At 37.8% G+C, this 21,036-nt stretch overlaps 1 protein-coding gene across 3 annotated transcripts in view; it reads right to left on the reverse strand.

Moving 5' to 3' along the window:
• Positions 1-293: 293 nt before the first annotated feature.
• EYA1 (EYA transcriptional coactivator and phosphatase 1) overlaps positions 294-21,036 on the reverse strand; it is a 135,791-nt gene continuing 115,048 nt past the window's right edge. For all 3 annotated transcript variants that reach the window (XM_082258315.1, XM_082258313.1, XM_082258314.1), the window contains 6 exons: positions 12,825-12,883; positions 10,569-10,729; positions 8,653-8,767; positions 8,408-8,529; positions 6,146-6,246; positions 294-1,337 (listed from right to left, as the gene is read on the reverse strand). In XM_082258315.1, the coding sequence (XP_082114441.1) occupies positions 1,257-1,337; positions 6,146-6,246; positions 8,408-8,529; positions 8,653-8,767; positions 10,569-10,729; positions 12,825-12,883 (639 nt within the window). In that variant the 3' untranslated portion in view covers positions 294-1,256. The remainder of the gene's footprint in view (positions 1,338-6,145; positions 6,247-8,407; positions 8,530-8,652; positions 8,768-10,568; positions 10,730-12,824; positions 12,884-21,036) is intronic.

Here is a 21,036-nt window from a genome sequence, read left to right on the forward strand (position 1 = left end):
TAAATGCAATATCACTATGGAATTATACTTGTCCAGTACAATTCGCTACATTTGATTGACATAGCAATTATGTTTTTTCATCAGAAAATTATAGTATTTTAATTGGAATAGTTAGAATGCATTATTGGGTCGGTTCACAAAGATCATTAATATGACAACAGTTGGGGGATTCTATGAGGTTTCTATGGAGAAGTTCAGAACATGGAGCAATCTGACATGGATATAGAATACAGATACTGATTTATGAGAAGTGAAGACTGTCAATAAGTAGATTTAAATTTCATGTGAAAAAATATAAATTTTAAACCTATATGCTATTTGTTTTAGTGAGCTGCAATTTTTGACTGATAGATTTGGGACAGGGGTAGTCAGGGCAGGGCTCAAGTCATGTCTGTAATATTTTAAGCTGTTGGTGGTATAGATGGTGAATTAGTCCTGTAGAGTATGAAAATGGCAAACAGTAAATGAAAAATGTTCTTGACACTTGACATCCATGCGTTTGGTCTTAACAAATTTACCTACAGTAACAAAAGAAATATATATATCTACATATTTATAACTAACACTTTGTTAAGGCACTGCACAACAGTTTGTACACACACCGCCCTGCATACCTGATCTAACAAGGCATTGCTACCTCAATAATATTACCTAAACCATATGTAAAAGAAACTATTATTACAAATTTACACAAAAATCTTTCTGTACATGATTGTCTCAGTGATGTACATCATTTTGTTTTAAATTACAGTATACATACTTTAGACAAAGACATTTCCAAGTCTCCAGCCTGTAGTACCTTGTTTTCATATCTGTGTCAAGCTGCATTGTCCATTTATAAATTAGTTTTAGTCAGTAAACTTTGAATATAGGGCACTATACTAAGTGATATAGCATAGCTGTTTGATTTGCAGTAAAACCTGCCATTCCACCAATCAACTCCCCAGATTGGAAATTGTGGAGCCTACAAAGTCTCAAGCTCTCTTTGTCTTCCCTTCACAGGTATGAACCATTTATTCCATGGAACAATTTATGTCTCTAGAACTCTAAGAAAGGCAAGTGTTCTGATATTGATTAGGCTCATTTTATATCTTCCTAAGTCCCGTGGCTTCATTTTTCAGCAATATAGCAGACAGAAGATAAGCACTTCTGGTAGGACTTCCATATCTGTATATTGCATAGGGACGCCAACACTTCTGGTCTGTAACCCACCACGAAGATGGATTTCCCTTCGGAATCAAAGTGCTGTTTTCTTTCTACAAGTATTCAAGTTCCAGGGCATGGTGTAGTGCCATTAAATCTGAGTGGCTTGTTATTCTCCAAAATGGCATTGAATGCTGCAATAATAGGAAACAAAGAAAGAAATAATTAAAGACTATCCCAGGACCTTAATAAATACAATCACATTTTAATACAGTTAACTTTTTATAAAAACATAATAAATGCACTTTTTTTTCGGTCATGGGTGCGATGTCAGGCTCCTGCAGACACTTAGTGCAGCTATCTACCCTTCCGTATGGGCAAACAGTTACTGAATTGCAGGAAGGTCAATGAACTATGAGAGAGTTCATCCTAGCCATTGCAGTTCATTGAGAACTACAAACCATCTGCTGCAATGGAAGGCAGTATATGTAGATCATTCATTCACAGGACTCTGTAAATGAATGATGTGGCCATGTGGGTGGCGCAGTCTTCAGATTTCAAATTGTGACAGAGGGTGTGGGGAGAGGATCCCCTGCCTGCTGTCATGGGGGGGGGGTTAGGGGGATCAGAGGAGGATACTGAACTTGTTACATGTTGCACCCTAAATACGGGTAGTAGAGGTAGTCCTACACAGCCCAACCAGCCTCTGATTACTGTAATATTGTGGATCTATCACTTGCCATTAGAAGATAAGATTTTAGATGTTTTTCTTAAAAAAAAAACAAAACAGAAAAAACCCTTATTCATTACTAATTTTATAGACTGGACATACAGTATATAAGCAAATAACCAATATGAATCAATTTCATATTGGTCATCTGCTCACTAGTTAATGCATCAACTTCAGCATGAACTTTAGTAGACTTCTGTGTTTTGCCTTATGTGAATGATAGTTTGTCAGCACCCTGCGATACACTTAAAAATGCAAAGAAAATGTGTGAAGGACAAAAAAAGCTACAAAGCTATTTGTAGTAAATAATAAACCAGGATTGTCAGCAATGTACAAATGTTTGATTCGCCTGATTATTTACACACTGAATATTTGCAGACTGTGGAACTGTGGAGAAAGTTGCATTGGTCAGAGGGTTTCCTGTACACCTATCAGACAATCACCAAAACTCAGACATAAATAAATAAACAGGAAACTTCAAACCTTGCAACAATAAACACTGCACACTGTGCAGCCACATACTGTATGTCTATTAAAATGCCTCACATACGAAATTAACCTGCTATATTGCTATATTACTGGATTGTACAGTTGCATCTCCAGTAACGAGGAGTACCTCATGCAATGTAACAACTGCAACTATGGATATTACAACTAGGAAGCTGGGCAGAAATTACAAAAAATAATAAATCTACTGATAAACCATAAAAGAACATAAGGACAAATATTACTGCATACTAGTGGGACATCATTTCCCAAAAGCAGATCATTCTAGGGAACACGTGAACTTTTTGGAAAACCTTCGAATTTTAAGAATCCTGTATAACACAAGAGATGACAGGCTGAATGTGGACCTCAATTTTGTAAATATTTACTAAATAGTTTTATGGCCATTCTCATCTTATCCTATTCTATTGCTCACTCTTCTTTTCTAACTTACTCACTTTTATTACCTTGCAGATTTTTCAAAATATTTTTCTAAACCTTCGTGTATCATTTCTATTTCTTATCATTTAGGCCCCGTTCACATAGGGGCGATCCGACTTGGGGGGGCGACCTCCGAGGTCACGGTGCGAGCAGCGTGCCGCGACCTCGGAGCGGCCGCCAAGGACTTCATAACATTGAAGTCTATGGCGGTCGCCTCCGGGTCGCCCCAAAAAAGCTCCGGACCCTTTTTCTAAGTCGGAGCGACACATTAGAACGGCTCCTATTAGAACGGGTCCGCAGCTTCCCTATGGAAGGCGACCTACGGCGACCTGTGAGGCGACCAGGTCGCCTTAGTGTGAACGGGGACTCAGACTGAGAAAAACTAAGAAGATTTCTGAAAACGTGTCCTGAAAATTTAAAGCAGTAGTAAAGTCAATGCAACAAACAAAAAAAAAAAAAGTATTCCGTGCAGGTTAACGCAATACTGCATACTGGCACATTATGGCAGACTTATCTGTCAAACAAAGCCCTCCAGTGGCTTGCTGTCATCACTGCCAGAGATTCTATCCTCATCTGGTCTCCATTATAGGTTTGTGCGCTCTGGCTGTTTGAATGACCGAGATTTGATGATGTGACTCTTGCGCATGTGCATTGGAGTGACGATCGCTGCACATCGCTTTAAATTTACAGCACACTCAGTGTGCCCTCAAAATAGAGTGCAGTGCGCATGTGCCGATAAGGTAACCAGCGTCTGAAATTGTGAGTATCTCCTAAACAGCACATGTTTAGGAGATATTCATTTTACCTATAAGTAAGCCTTAGCGTAAGCTTACCTGTAGGTACAATTTAAAAAATTAAGTTTACTACTACTTTAACTGTTACTGCAACTCAGCTGTTGCTGCAAATTTACTAATACAGCTACAATCCCCTCAAGCATGGATTGTATCCAAACTGAAGAAATATGCATGCATATGTATTTATTAAAGGCATTTATATAGTGCTGACAATTTATATAGCACTTTGCATACTGTACATTCACGTCAGACCTTCACAGATTTTACAATCTAAGGTCCCTATCTCACATGCTTATATGAACACACACCCATACAAGGGCCAATTTAGGTGGGAGCCAATTAGCTTACCAGTATGTCTTTGGAGTGTGGTAGAAAACTCACACCAGCACAAGGAGAACTGCAACCTCCATGCAGAGTCATCCTGAGCAGGATTTTAACAATACTGTAAAGCAGAAGTGCTAAACACTTAAGCTGGCCATACATAGATCAAAATTTGCCCAATTCAACAGGAACTTAGATCCATCCACGGCTGTTCCTGTTTATTAGAAGTTAATCAGTCCATCAACTTCTCATGAATGGTCCTGCTAGAAAATTTCCATTTGTTCAGGGCTAGCAGCCAATTAGTTACATCAGTGTATTTTGATGGTGGGGGGTCCCTCTGTCAGAATATAATGACACAGTGGGGAGGATTCCCGCATCCACATCGAATGTGTGGATGGAGGAAACAGTTAGTTTTTTTTTTTTGTTCAGCCTGCTGGCTGAAAAAAAAAAAAAAAAGAATAATGTTTGCCCAGCTTAATCTGTTGTATTGCCCCATTCTCATGTATTCAGGTTAATAATATCAGCAGTTTGATAACATGCATTTTCATGAGTGTTTCATCACTGTACTTATTCCTGCTTGGTAGTACAGTATCTCACAAAAGTGAGTACACCCCTCACATTTTTGTAAATATTTTATTATATCTTTTCATGTGACAACACTGAAGAAAGAACACTTTGCTACAATGTAAAGTAGTGAGTGTACAGCTTGTATAACAGTGTACATTTGCTGTCCCCTCAAAATAACTCAACACACAGCCATTAATGTCTAAACCACTGGCAACAAAAGTGAGTACACCCCTAAGTGACAATGTCCAAATTGGGCCCAAAGTGTCAATATTTTGTGTGGCCACCACTATTTTCCAGCACTGCCTTAACCCTCTTGGGCATGGAGTTCACAAGAGCTTCACAGGTTTCCACTGGTGTCCTCTTCCACTCCTCCATGACGACATCACAGAGCTGGTGGATGTTAGAGACCTTTGCGCTCCTCCACTTTCCCTTTGAGGATGACTCACAAATGCTCAATAGGGTTTAGGTCTGGAGACATGTTTGGGCAGTCCTTTACCCTCAGCTACTTTAGCAAGGCAGTGATCATCTTGGAGGTGTGTTTGGGGTCGTTATCATGTTGGAATACTGCCCTGTGGCCCAATCTGAAGGGAGGGGATCATGCTCTCCTTCAGTATGTCACAGTACATGTTGGCATTTATGGTTCCCTCAATGAACTGTAGCTTCCCAGTGCCAGCAGCACTCATGCCACCCCAGACCATGCGCTCCCACCACCATGCTTGAATGTAGGCAAGACACACTTGTCTTTGTACTACTCACCTGGTTGCTGTCACACATGCTTGACACCATCTGAACCAAATAGGTTTATCTTGGTCTCATCAGACCACAGGACATGGCACCAGTAATCCATGTCCTTTTAGTCTTCTTGTCTTCAGCAAACTGTTTGCGGGCTTTCTTGTGCATAATCTTTAGAGGAGGCTTCCTTCTGGGACGACAACCATGCAGACCAATTTGATGCAGTGTGCGGCGTATGGTCTGAGCACCGACAGGCTGACCCCCCTCCTTCAACCTCTGCAGCAATGTTGGCAGCACTCATACGTCTATTTCCCAAAGACAACCCCTGGATATGACGCTGAGCATGTGCACTCAACTTCTTTGGTCGACCATGGCAAGGCTTGTTCTGAGTGGAATCTGTCCTGTTAAACCACTGTATGGTCTTGGCCACCATGTTGCAGCTCAGTTTTAGGGTCTTGGCAATCTTCTTATAGACTAGGCCATCTTTATGTAGAGCAACAGTTCTTTTTTTTTAGATCTTCAGAGAGTTCTTTGCCATGAGGTGCCATGTTAAACTTCGAGTGACCAGTATGAGAAAGTAAGAGCGATAACACCAAATTTAACATACCTGCTCCCCATTCACACCTGAGACCTTGTAACACTAGCGAACCATATGACACCGGGGAGGGAAAATGGCTAATTGGGCCCAGTTTGGACATTTTCACTTGGGGGTGTACTCACTTTTGTTGCCAGTGGTTTAGACATTAATGGCTGTGTGTTGAGTTTTTTTGAGGGGACAGCAAATTGACACTGTTATACAAGCTGTACATTCACTTCTTTACATTGTAGCAAAGTGTCATTTCTTCAGTGTTGTCACATGAAAAGTTATAATAAAATATAGATAAAAATGTGAGGGGTGTACTCACTTACCCTACTGCAATAATGTGTTTACCTTTTTTGCTCCTTGTTCTTCTTCTACTCCATCTCCTACTACTACATAGACCACTTTCCTTCCAAACCTCTGGACTATCCTCTCAAAGCAGCTTTCTTTACCTGTGAACATGAAAGTAATGCAATACATTAAAAAGCATCTTACATCATATACCTTGCTAATCAATCCAGGTTTTGAGGTCCCTCAGGAGTTTTGTTGGATATAACATATTATTACAGTATAAAATGTTTAAAGTCTAATGCCACCTTTCAGACGCATTCTGCATTGTAAATCAAGAGTATATGTTTAATTGTTAAATATTAAAAATGAATCTCATTCCAAGTACAGCCACTTTAGGCATCCATTATTCCTAGTAGGGAATGTTTAATTTGATGGAAGGAGGGAATGGTAGAAATGATGAATGTTGTGTCTAGTCAACCTTTGTGTATATGAATATAGTCAGCTATCGATATATACATCAATATATATCAATACATGGCAAAGAACAACATTTTAACAATTTGCAGTAAACACAATGGCTATGTTAAAAGATTTTAAAATGCATACCGACACAAAATATTTTTTTTAGTTATTCCAATTATAAAGCAAGTTGGGGTTGTATACTAAAGTTGAAGAGTGCAAAATCATGCTCATTTCTGCATAGAAGCCAATCAGGTTCTAACCTCATCTTGTTCAATTAAGCTTTAGCAATAGATCCTCAAAGCTCATTGGTTTATATGCAGAAGTGAGGCTGATTTTGCACTTTCCAGCTTCAGTAAATAAACCCCATTGTTTTCCAGTCCTATCTTACAGTAAAAGATTTGGAGGTAACTGGAGTTTAACCTGGTACACACTATAAGTGTGTTGGGTTGAGTGAAAAAAAATCTGTCAGCTCTGGTCAGGGCCACTGTACTAACAGTCGGAAGTTAGTGCAGCGATCTCCCCACTGAGTTGTTGTGTTCTGACAGGGGGACGGCCCCTGTTCTGTTGGACAGACTGACATGTGCCGAATGACAGACGACTTTTTTGAACTGGCTGATGTCTCCTGACATTCAGCCTATGTGTACGGGGCTTTACACTTCAAAATGTGTTGCATCAAAAGATTTGATTGTTGAAAATGTTTTATTGTTGAAGAATGCACAGCCTCAAACCTGTAGAGTGTAATAAGCTGCTCTTTTTTCTGCTTGTAAAAAATGCCTGCCATTGCAACGGCTTCAATCTATAATTTAAAACAATAACAATGTGCAATGTCTCTTCCTTATTAAAAATACTGAAGGAGAAAACATGTTCTTTGCAAATGTTTGCACTATTTTGCACAGACTTTGAATACAGATATACAGGTAGTTTGTTGTCTAAATGCAACGGGCAAGGTAAATAATAGGACCCCAGATAGTATCAATCGTTATTTCGCTTATTTCTCTTATGGGTCTATTACACTGACACATTAGATATACTTTATTTTTAATTATACCCCCATGTGAGCACATGTTATATGTGCATGATGACTCCATGGTTGAGTCTCTCACAAGTCATCCATAATATACTGTTACTGTAAGACCAGCTTCCATTTTGCTTCTGCTTTCTGCTAATAACTTTCAATTCACTACACTATTCCATTGAGCTACTTTATAACTGGGATCATCAGCACTTCTTGGAATACTACCAGCACCACTACATCAAGTACCATGTCATATCCGTTAATCATCCAGACGTCCTTGTTAGTTCTGGAACCTCCATTGAGGGAACCACGAAAAAAGCAGTGAAGCAAAAAAAAAAAAAAAAACATCACTAGGGTAACTAACATTTAACTTTCCCCAGTGGGCTCCTTTTTGTAGGTTCTACTAGCTCCCTTGCTGTCTGATTAAAAAGTAATGTTACATATACCCCAGGGATACCTCCAATAGTATATGTGCACATCAGTTTCTTATGTAAATCCCCTAAAATTAAATATAGTTTTATCAAATATTTAATAAAAATATTATTAAAGATAAGTTTTAGCCAACATTTTTTTTTTAATAGAGTGGGCAAAGGTTGGGACACCTGTTATTTTTTTATTGTTGTCTTTTTTCTCAATGAGGTGATTTTCCCTCATTTCTGATAGGAGGGGCTAGTGAGAATAAATTTCTCCTTTTAGAACTGGGGGTACTTGGCAAATATTGGCTCCTTTAAAGAGGAAAATGGTTCACACATTATTACAGTTGAGAGACAATACATTAGATTGCAAAATATTATTCACATGTTGTAAGTACTTGTAACTAACGTTATCTTATTTCCTATACCTACCTATTTTAGTTGCACTATAAATGTTTTCAATGGGAAACGCAACTCCTAATCCATACAACAGGACCTTCGCCAATGCTGGTATAAGTTGGGTAGTTGTAACAAGTATATTTACACAATTTGTCCTATTGCAGGAAAAAAAAAAATCGTTATTATTTTATGTAGAAAAGCAGGCAATTATATAATTCTATATCTATAGGTAAAATCACATTCTTCAAGCTAGTGCAGTAAATGAAAAATAAAATTACCTAGAATGAATTAAAGTGAGGGCTTTCAGTGCAAGTGTTAACCAAGAATCTGTCAGGGCTTCAATCTCGGCCCTCAACTGTAGCCAAGCTTCCCTTTTTGCTGGGCCAAGCAGACCTGTAATGCAGAAACAAAAAATATTGGATAGGAAAAATTGCTAATTTTTCAGTTCTTTCTAGGAACATTTTTAGGTTTACACAAAAAGAACAAGATCTAAAGAAAAATAACATCCACTTCCTTCAAACATTATAGTTTGTTTTCCCAACTCAAAAGTGGAGCTCATGAATAAAATAAAATGCCATTAGATTTAATATAAGGGGCTGCACTTTGATGTTTGAAATGTGAGTCATTTGTGTTATCCCACAGCAATCTATATAATTTGAGATTTGCATTAGAAAATAAAACAGCTAAGGAATGAAAGAAATAAACTATTTATCTGTATAGGACAACACAGACAGCTCTTATTTCAGAAACTTTCATAGTAAAGTTCGTGATAGCTAGAAAGAAGACACACTGGCTAAAAATTATTATGGCCAGGCCCTATTTGAAAAATAAAGCTAATGATATGATTTCTTTCTAATGAATGTAACAATAGAATCATGAAAGTAGATGGAGGCTAAGGTTTACTGAACACTTCAACCCACATCTAGTGTTCTGTCTCCTCATGCAAGCTGAGGTAGTGTTTTTGGAAGAGAATGAGCACAAAGTTCACACCGCCTGTATATTAAAGTACTCCACTTTAGCATGCAGGTTGCTGTCAGTTTTGCTAGGCAGTAAGGAAGGAGTACATGTGCCCATGCCGGGACCTGCAATTTACGGGTACAGAAAAACACAGGTGTGAAGGAACCTTAAATGTGGTCTATTCTTCTCTTAGCTTTATTCGATATAGAACGCTTATTCTTAAGTACTATTTTCTAAGCACATAGAGACCAATGAAAATCTATCTAGTTTAAGTGTGTGGTCAACACAGTGAATTCTCATGGGTTAGGGAATTTCAGGAGAAAAAAACACTTCAAAATAAGAATTGATTATAGAAAAGGATGATCATATGAGGCCAATTTACAAAATAAAGATCCCATAGAAAATGGTCCTGGGATGTATGGATATTATCTTTATTTATCTGCTGACTTAACTGACACCTTCATTGTGATTATACAGTATATGCTTGTATGGGAAATAAAGTCGATAAATGTATTAATAGACAGATATATAAAAGGCAACATAAAGTATACCCATCATGAAAATAATATAGTGGTTGGTATAACATGCGTCACTCTACAAATGCTTGTTGCTGGCTGGCTGTATTTCAGAGCCAGAGATAATAACCTTCTAGATTGTAAGCTCTAACGAGCAGGGTCCTCTAGTTCCTCCTGTTTCGAACTGTATTGTAACTGTATTGTCTTCCCTCACATTGTAAAGCGCTGCGCAAACTGTTGGCGCTATATAAATCCTGTATAATAATAATAATAATAATAATAACCAATATATATTATATTATAATATATATTATATCATTTTTGAAGGGAAGTCAGAAATCTTTGCAGCTATACTCCTTTCAGATATATCATTGTGTCAAAGTATTGAAACCAAAGCATATTCTAAAAAAAGGAAGAGATCACCAGTCGTAGCCTTATACTATCTAGGTCTAGTGCAAAGTGGAGAAGCATTCATGTTGTATCCCAGTACGGCTTTGCAAAGGTGTGTCCAAACTCTTCCAGCAAAAAATGAGTGTTTATTGCAGGGTAAGACTTTGACATCATGTGCTGCCTACAGCTGTGCGAGTGCAAAGCAAATGGATTTAAATACAGAATGCTGTAAATTAAAGTAAACTGTCGATATTAACTTTGATGTCTTTTGAGTTGCAAGTTTCCATTTTCATGTGAACACTGAATATTGAATATCTTGTATAGTTCCTCACCTCCAACATTATTTTTATAAGTGTTGTAGATTTCTTTTACTCTTCTATAACGAAAAGCCAGCTTTCTCATCCAGTCTACACCTCCACGAACTCCAGTTGCTAAACATAGGTTTGCACTGGTTGCTGCAGCTGGGAAGCCATCTGTCCCAAAGTTATACGTGCTGAATGAATACATGAATAAAAAAATAAAAATAATCACATTTACAATAAGGACTTCATATTTATATTATAAGTATTAATATTTTTGATTTATCTGTAACATCTGTTTTGGTCTAGACCTAATTATCCTTTATCAGTCAGGCAGAGACTAGATTCCTCTCTCCAGTGCTGGTTATGGGAAGCTTATTGAGCAATCACTGAACACTAGGTGTCACAGGATTAGATCAAAAAGTAAAATTTCTGAATATCTGTTGTATAGTCAGTCTAGGTGCCCTCTTGCTGTAGCTCAGGCATCTTCAAGCTTCACACAGATACTTTATAGAGATTTTTTTTTCTGGGAACACCACCATGTCCATATGAGCTTCTAGCTATTTTCTAGTAAGGGGAGCTGGTTTGGGAGAGAAGTACAAATAATCGGGAACTGCAAATTGGCGCGTGCACAAATGACTTTTTAAGTGTATGTTAATGAGCTGCATTGGGAAACCACTGTGCCCAAAGCACCTCTTCTGCCTCCAAGTATCTGAAGAGTGTTCTGAGAACCTTTTTTTCACATTATCATGTGCTGAATATAAAACTGCAAACTACTGTGTTGATTTACTTACTGAAAAGTGCAAAATCTGATGCAGCTGTGCATGGTAGCCATCAGCTTCTAACTCCAGTGTTTTCAATTCAAGTAATGCTAAAGTCTTTTTTTCTTTGTTAAAAATAACAAAAATAACAAACATGTTATACTCACCTGCAGTGGTTTTTGCATAGAAAAGCCCAGATCCTCCTCTTCTTGAGTGCCCCCACAGCAAGCAGCTTGCTATGGGGGTCCCAGAGCTGAGCCACAGCTACCTGTGTCCATTCAGACACAGAGCTGCAGCCCTTCCAAAATGTCATTTTTGTTACAGGGGATGCCTGAAATCTGACTTGTATCTTAGTGCAGACTTCTGGGAAAATCAGTGAGCCAATCACACAAGCAGGAAATGATGTTTCTGGGGTGTGGTCAGTACACATTCTGTGTACAGAACAGCTCCAGGTAGCCATATTACATTGCATTTTCATAAAATTACAGAGTTGCAGATTGAAAAGGAAAGGTCATTTTAATAACATTCAATAACAATATGACTTGTGACAAAATTGTTTATGCTATATTATTTTTTCTTTATTTGCTATTTTTTTTCCCTACGAAAGTGGAGTTAACATTTAAGCTTTGATAAAAAGAAAACCCTGGAAGCTTATTGGTTTCTATGCAGAGCTGCACCAGATTTTGCACTCTCCAGTTTTAGTAAATCAAACCCTATGTTTGTTATTAAAACAAGAGAGAAATAAGTAGCTCAGGATATAATTTATTTAAATGCATAAATATAACCTTTTCTCTCCTGATCCATTCTATGTAAAAGAATTAAAAGACACCTGTACTGCAAGGTATGCAAACACCACAAAGACCATTAATGATCTCCCTCTGACAATGCTTTGAGTCAATGGCCTAGAATTAGCTTGCAAATCAGGAGATGGAGTGATTTCAGAACTCCTGATCTGCATACTTGTTTCAGGTTAGTTACTCAGAAAGACATCGAATCAGCACGATGGTCAGTGATCAAGAGTTCTTCAATTGCAGCCTCCATCCCCTCTCAGTACAGGTTTCCTTAAAAACCAGCTTGTGAGACCGGTTTGCTTTAACAACACGGGGCCCTCTCATGCAGTAGTGTGACCTTCCAATAGTTCTAGAATTCTGAACATTGAAAGGGTATAATAACAAATTACAAGCATTTATATTTTTTAAGTGTCATCCTAACTCAAACATTAGTACAGTTAGACATGTTGAAGCCTTAGCGGAACGCTTACAGAATTTCTTTGCTCTACTGTCTACAAAATGTCATTTGAGTTTGTCATGTATACTTTCAAAGGTTGAACCCACTTTATCCTCTGGATAAAACTCTTCATACTCAAGCTTAGTAAGCGTAATTATATATTCTGAACTGAACAAAATACATTGTGACAGGCATTATGCAGATATAAAATACAAGGAATATTTTTTAGTATTGCATCACTTGTTTTATTTGGCTCAGTGTCCACATAAGAACTAAAATTACATTTAAAACATGAACAAACCTCAAGTCTTGTCCATTATCATCTGAAGATACATCATCGATATGAACCTGGTCACATTCCTAGAAAAGAAAAGGACAGGATGCAAAATAACTCACTTTTACCACATAGTGCAAATGAGCAGGCAAATAAAATCTCCATCTTGAAATGTTATTACATGCCTTTTAAAGCAGTAGGTGGCAGCCTTGTAAAATATCCACTTTACGTTTTAAGTGCCTTAAAAAAATCCAGCTGTCATTACATTTTACTGGCCTACGCATTCTTATTTAGAGCCCATTTTCAGTATTTACTAAGCTGCTACAAGCAATTAGCCTATGTGCTTTATATGGGCCTCTTTGCTCTTTTAGGTACCTTAAAATATCTTACTGTTTAAGGCAGACACAGTCAGTACTTAGTTTTTCAGTAATGTAACATGCTACAAAAATTAAACCCGATGCAAACCGCCAATGAAATTATGACCTCTGATTGCTGTTGAGCCACACACTAACACAGCCCGAGGCCAATGTTTCTGAAGAGAGTACACCAAAAAATCTGTTACTCGTTTTCCATTTATTTAAGACATGTGAGTTTTATTTATTTTGCCTTGGCTGGATAGAAAAAAAAAATGCTCAGATTCTGGAAATACGAAAAGCTCAGACCAGATCAGACACACTCATTTTTTTCCTCTTTTTGTTAAATAAGTGGGTTTAAAGTTATTTGGTGCTCGCACTCCCTACACAAAGGAGCCTTGTTACTGATATTTTTCTGTTGAGTATTTTACAGAATGGATGAATGAAATTAGAGCAATTTACTGTAAGGAATTCTCATTAATTTGTACTTGTTGATTACCAAGGTACACATAATTCGGTAGAAGCATGCTGAGCAAGATCATTAGAAAGTTTATTTACAGTGCTAAAACAAACACTAGATGTACTGTGCACTTTGACACTACATTTGCTATGTGGCTATTGTGGAAAGATGGACCACAACACCTTATGCCAACATTCTGCATTCCTGGAAACCGTGGAATGTTCAAGATCAAAGCTAGTATGAGAGCCAAGATGGCAAATGAGACACATGGTGTAGGTACATTAGACATACCTAATGAAACAAAGTGAATATAAGAACATTATTAAAGCTCTAAAGCTTAATTTCTTCACAGGTTTAGCTTACTTGCAGAATGCTACTTCCAAGACTAAAGGCCCGTACACACGATAAGAAAATGTGTAGGGAAAATTCGTCCGACAACCGATCTGCCGATTGTTAGTATGGTGCTTTCGACAGCCAACTCTGATTTTTCGGCTGACAAAATCCTGATGTGCAGGCTATATAATTTTTGTCGTCCGTAATACGTCAGATTTTCATCTCATTAGTACAGATTTTGACGGAAAAAAATCTTAAGAGCAAGACTAGGCATGCTCAGAGACGAAATAACACATACAAAGCAATCCAACACATGACATCACTTCTGAAGTAGAATTCTGTCGTACAGGAAAATTCGTATGAAAATAACCTCTTCACTTTCCACATCAGACTAGCATGCCACAAAAAACGGACGACAGATCGTTCGATAATCTGATCGTGTGTACGGGGCTTAAAGCAGCAGGACTACCACAGGTAGCTGATGACGATCTTCCAACACCCCCCAAATTTGGGTTGCTAGGTTTTATGTGCTACTGCTATTTAGGGATAGCAACAACCTATAATATGTTGCTTGGCTTGAGCCCCACAGGTCAACCTGAAAATGGGCTATAACACAAACTAGGTTCCTAAGAACAAAACAAATCTATTTTATATTTTTACAATCAACACTGGAAAAAGTGTTCTTATTTCTTATCAGATACATAAGTTCACTGGATATAATTCAGCAAAATCTGTATGTTTTATAACAGCCTATGAAAACTATGACTGTCCGGGAACCTTAGTCTTAATTGTCCAGGCAAAATCCAAAGCCCAATACACACGGGCCAAACATCTGACGGTATCGGCCAGTTCAATATTAACTGCCTGACATTTGGTCCGTGTGTAGAGCAGCTGGTCCAACAGAACGTCGCCGGCTGAACGTCTAGCATGACCAGAAAAAGTCTACTGCTGATCGCCATTCAATCAATGGCCAATGGCTGAGAGCACTGACCTCAACTGTTGTCAGGCAAGCGGCTAATACAGCTTTGCAGAAAGTGCCATTAACGTATTTTAATTTTGGCATGCCTGAGCTTACAAGTATTTTATATTGAGGGTGGAGGGAGCTGGGTAAAGGAGCAGACATATGACTGAAAAGAACAAAAGCAACTGATTTTTGGACCCATCTGATCAATTGTTCCATTGTTCTTTCTTAGCAATGCTGTATTACAATCACACTGTGATCTTATAAACATGGAATTGTTGCAGATTTGGCCTTACATGGCCCCGTCTCATGTCTATGGTCATTTAACTTTCTTAATCAAGCAGCCCATACAAATCACACATTAATCCACTATTCTAGTTTTATATATATATATATATATATACATACAGTGTACATATATATTAATAGTAAATGTGAACCCTTACCTCATAAAGCAACCAATTCAGTTTGAAATAGAAATTAAAGGCAACACATTTGTGTAATATATATATATATATATATATATACACATATATATATATATATATATATATATATATATACATTTTGAATACTTTGTTTTTATAAGTGATCATATAATCTCTGTTGTCAGCTGCATAAGGGGCTTATAGAGGTGGGGATGGAGAATCAACAGTACACTTATTGATCTTCCCAGTGAATGACTGTGCAAGGGGGGAGTGTCAAAAGAAGTCTGATCATTGGGGGATAGGTAAGCTGTTCTCCCAGCACAGCCAGAAAATTGACCATGCTGGGATGGTTGTGCTCCCATGCCTAGCGTGGTCAGTTTGAAACAGGAAAACAGGGGAACTGGCAGGATCACCAGGTATTTCACACAAAGGAAGCAATACAAAGAGAACGGCATATTTTTTACCTTAAGTACATGGTACAACAGACATATATCAGGAATATTAAAAGTTTGGGGTAACATATTTCTTAATAGATTATAATTATAATTAACATTTTCAAATTTATTCTTGTCATCTTTCTCAGTATAAATAACTACCATAAAGATGTTATTATTAGGCCTTATGTACACTGGGTTTTTGCTTTACTCCTCCGAACGCCAGAACTCCTGGCAAGAGAAAAGCTGCTTCGAAAATATTCCTAAAAACAGGTAGGCAAAACCATGCATTTTGGCACATTTTAATGCATTAGTCGTATCAAACCTTTGAGTGTTAAAGGATTCCATTGGGCAGAAAATGTATTTATTCTGGCCATTGGAATGCATTAACGCTAAACGTGCCTAAAAAGCATTTAGATCAGGGGTCTCCAAACTTTGGCCCTCCAGTTGTTCAGGAACTACAATTCCCGTCATGCCTAGTCATGTCTGTGAATGTCAGAGTTTTACAATGCCTCATGGGACGTGTAGTCCCGCAATAGCTGGAGGGCCATAGTTTGAAGATCCCTGATTTAGATGCATTTAGATATGTTTACATGCTTTTAGGCGTGTTTAGCATTATTTCTGGTCTTCAGCTACTCTCTGCATGCATTTTTGATGTTTTTGTTGGGCCTGCAAATGCTCCTCTTCTAATAAGCATGTGTGTGCATGGACACATATGCTAGCATAGAAGTACTTTTACAAGCTGCAAAAAAAAAAAAAAAAGTCAAACGCCTGTAAAAGCGGCATTTTTTCAGGTCAATGTGCATGAGGCATTATTATCTTCAATAGCATAATCTGCATGTTTACACTTCATACAAGATGTGATCCTTCCTCAACCATTATTTACTCAGAGAAAAAAAATAAAATAAATTGGATTTGGCTGCATATTTTATGAAGTGTCTTGTAAATTATGATAACAGTCCAACGTAATAAATCACGAAGATAAAAACCTACTTGCGCAGTTATTAAAAGACGACTTAGAAAGCCAATATATTTTGCAGCCCCATGCAGTGCCAACATATTCCATGGTGTCAGGTACCTGTACTCCATAAACAAAGCCTACACTAAATACTGGGCACATGATTTATTACCAAACGTTTTACTAGACATTTTTCATGTTGAACATTCATCTGTATTAACAACCCTCAGTAGTTTCCAAAATGTTTTGGAAGCGTTCATTCCTTCTTACCTATCAATGCAAAATAAATATTTAACATGTAGTTGATTTGCCTTCTGTGTACAATAACCATTGCTCCATGACCTGGAGTTTGAATTCTTTCCAGAGAAACAGTATGAGTTCACAATTTGGAGTTTCCGAAAGTAGCATAAAATGTGTACAAGTCGTGGATCACAGAATACATGCAAAACAGACCATTTAAATATGGCTTAATAGATGTTACAAGCAGATATTTTGCATTACTGACGCCTTCTGAATATTTGGCTTTTTTCTTTTCCTTCAGAAGACTCCAGATAGGGGGAGGGAACCCAGAGTAAAAGAAAACTCAAACCATCTGTTCTGTAACAGAATTAAACAGTGACCCTCAACCATCCATTTTCCAGCCACCCTTCTCTCAGCAAGCAGCAAGACCCAAGGAGGAAAAGACTTTAACCCTCTAACCTTTTACTTCTCTCTTGAGGTCAACTGCACTAGATAAGCCAGAGAAAAGGGACATGAGGCCTCACATTTTAAAATGTAATGTAAATAAAACTTTGATTTGATGTGTTTTAAACAGCAGGCATATTTTATGAAAGTTTTAAATTATTCTAAGGACCATCCATTATGCATGCCTAATTCCTATGTAGTCATAAAAGAAGCCACACCCACTCATGCAACATCACCCTTTTGGAATGCAAAGCAAAATTCATAGTAGATACAAAGGTAAGATGCATTTAGAAATAACCACATGGCTAAAGTCTAAATTCACCTTTAAGAAAAATATAATAAATGCACATATTTTTCAGAAAAAATACAGGAGCCTGCAAAGCATTGCACCCGCGATCATTGGATCACAGGTGCAACGTCAAACTTGTCCTGCAACTTTCTGCCTCTTCATCCAGCTTTCTGCCTCTGAACGAGCTTTAAGAATGTTAGAGAAATGGAAGAAGTGTCAATGTCAATGGATTGCGAGTTCACTGATTGATGAACCCTTACCCATTGAGAACTACAAGTCTGACTGCAGCGGTGGAAGACGGGACTTGGAAACACAATGACTACCTGGTTTGATTGCCATTATCTCTATCTGTGTCTACAAAAAAAAAAATGCAAAAAGGGTGTGGAGGTTGGATGTGTTGGAAAAGGTGCTGAGTTGGTTTAACCCTCATCCCTTAGCTAATGGAAAGCATATACAAGGAAAAGATCCCCCTGGACGGGACTATAACGGGTACTGACTCAGGTATATATCAAGAAAGAATATTTATTTTTATAAACAATATGTACAAAATTGACAAATGGGCAAAAATGATACACAATTGCACAATTGAAAATAGTTAAAAAACATTAACGACTCTTGCAATATCAGATAAGAAGTGACTAATCCAACATGGAGGAACCTGAGGTATGGTGCTGGAGACCCTACGCGTTTCAGTATAAATCTTCCTCAAGGGTCTTTTTGACCGTGGTTCCAATTTTTATTAATTTAAAATATTCTATGAATGGATAAGAACAAAAAATTAGTTTGCATTATAATATACATTGTATTCATTATCGTCTGTTTTCATCCGTTATCATTTTAAATATAACCATACACATACCATGTACTTTGTCACTGAATCTGAGAGAGTCGCCTTAATTAAAAAATCGATCGTTTGGCACCACCAAGAGTAGCATGCCAGGAGATGTCCCAGAGAGCCACATTGAACGTCCTGATCCCTCCTACTAACCCTGAATGGGAGAGTGTGGGTCGATGAGTGCTGGGTGTGGAGCTGGGGGGGGACGGACGGAAAGGACAGACCGTCACAGCATCACACGGGGTCCGTACCCAAGATGCACCAAATTATCCAATTTGCAATTCTTCCTTTTCCTCTAGTGCTTTTAAGGACAGATTGAAAGATCGTTTATGATAAATGAGATGCATTCTGGGACTTGTATGCAGGAGATGTCTCGGAGCGCCACAACGTCTTTCTACACTGCCGTGCTGGGAGTGGCCTGGGCGGAGCGGTTCCGGGGAGGGCGTTCCCCATCATGATCACCCGGCGCACGTAAGCTATCCACTCTGGCAATCCACTGCCGTTGGAGATGGATGGCAATGTGGGATGAGATCGATTTTTTAATTAAGGCGACTCTCTGAGATTCAGTGACAAAGTACATGGTATGTGTATGGTTATATTTAAAATGATAACGGATGAAAACAGACGATAATGAATACAATGTATATTATAATGCAAACTAATTTTTTGTTCTTATCCATTCATAGAATATTTAAAATTAATAAAAATTGGAACCACGGTCAAAAAGATCCCTGAGGAAGATTTATATTGAAACGCGTAGGGTCTCCAGCACCATACCTCAGGTTCCTCCATGCTGGATTAGTCACTTCTTATCTGATATTGCAAGAGTCGTTAATGTTTTTAACTATTTTCAATTGTGCAATTGTTTATCATTTTTGCCCATTTGCCAATTTTGTACATATTGTTTATAAAAATAAATATTCTTTCTTGATATATACTTGAGTCAGTACAAAAAAAAAGAGTGCCCATTTTACTTTGCTATAGCCCTACTGAATGGGACTTAGCGCCAGGGGGAATAAAATACATAAAGTGTCTTATTTACTTTAAGGGGAACCAAACCCATTCATTTAACAGTTTTTCAAAAGTTTGTTTCGTTCAATGCATGCCATGTCATAACTGCATTACATACTAGCACATTAGGGCAGAGTTACCACAAAACGAAACCCCCCTGCGGCGCGCTGTGATCGCTGACAGGGCTTCCTTCTTTACCAGGTTTTCCTTCTGGGTTTACGGGCTCCAGCCATGTGAATGGCCGAGCCACAGTGACATCACACACGCATATGCATGCGCATGGGAGAACCGACGCATGTGCTGGTGCACTGCTACTAATGTAAATATCTCTTAAATGATGCACGTTTAGGAGATATTTACTGTACGTACAGGTAAGCCTTATTATAGGCATAAATCTTTCCTGTAGTTAGTAGACGCATCAACTTTTGAGCAAACCAATCAAAATATGCTTATTGCGTTTTTCGTTACCAAAAATATGTAGCAGAAAACAAATTGGCCTAAAATGTTAAAAATATTGATTTTTTATTTTTTTTGGAAATGTTATATAGCAGAATGTGAAAAATATAGATTTTTTTCAAAATTGTCGCACTTTGTGTATAGCGCAAAAAATAAAAAGCGCAGAGGTAATCAAATACTACCAAAAGAAAGCTTTATTTGTGGGAAAAAAGGACGAAATTTTGTTTGTCGCACGACTGTGCAATTGTCAGTTAAAGTCACGCAGTGCCAAGTTGAAAAAAGGGGCCTGGTCATTAGGGGGCAAATCCTTCCGGTCTTAAAGTGGTTAACCGTTGGTGAATGTGCAATTTAGGTAGTGGTGGACATGCACAACATTGGGTGAAGCACTACATGAGAAAAAATATATAATTTTGGCACTAGTTGAAATCAATGGACACTTGGATATTTGAAACAACTGCTGTTTTCTGTTATTCACATATGTGTATAGGTTAGCGCAGCTAATCACATTTTCCTTGTTTCCATTTTATACTCCAATACTTGGAGTCACTTAAAGCTACAGCTAACCAGAACATTTGTAGTTTTATAATTTTATTATTATTTGTTGTGTCGGTGACACTTACAAATTATAGTTCACATTTTTTTTTTTTATTGTTAAATTGGCAGTTTATTTGTATCTTTTTTTTGGGCTGAAGTTTTGCTTTCTATAATATATACAAGGAACACAACCTTAGTTTTCAGGGCTTCAGTTTTTCATTTAAGCATTGTTACTGCCTATCTCAGTGTTTTTTGTCTGTAATCTGGTGATATGTATGCATATTTATTGCAGAAAAATATGTTCCCAAACAAAGCCACTGTAGGCTACTTCCTGCATCTGGCATACAGATAGCCTGATGTATTGCATTATCAGTCCTTGTAGGTTTATCAGAAGCAACAATAAATACAAACCATCCTTGGTACAATATAATTAAGAAAAGAGAGAAGTTACATGACACTTCTGGTAGCAACACCTCCCATTAATCATGTAATGGACTCTCTGG

This window comes from Pelophylax lessonae, assembly GCF_965119305.1.
Source record: "Pelophylax lessonae genome assembly, chromosome: 5".
NCBI lineage: Eukaryota > Metazoa > Chordata > Amphibia > Anura > Ranidae > Pelophylax > Pelophylax lessonae.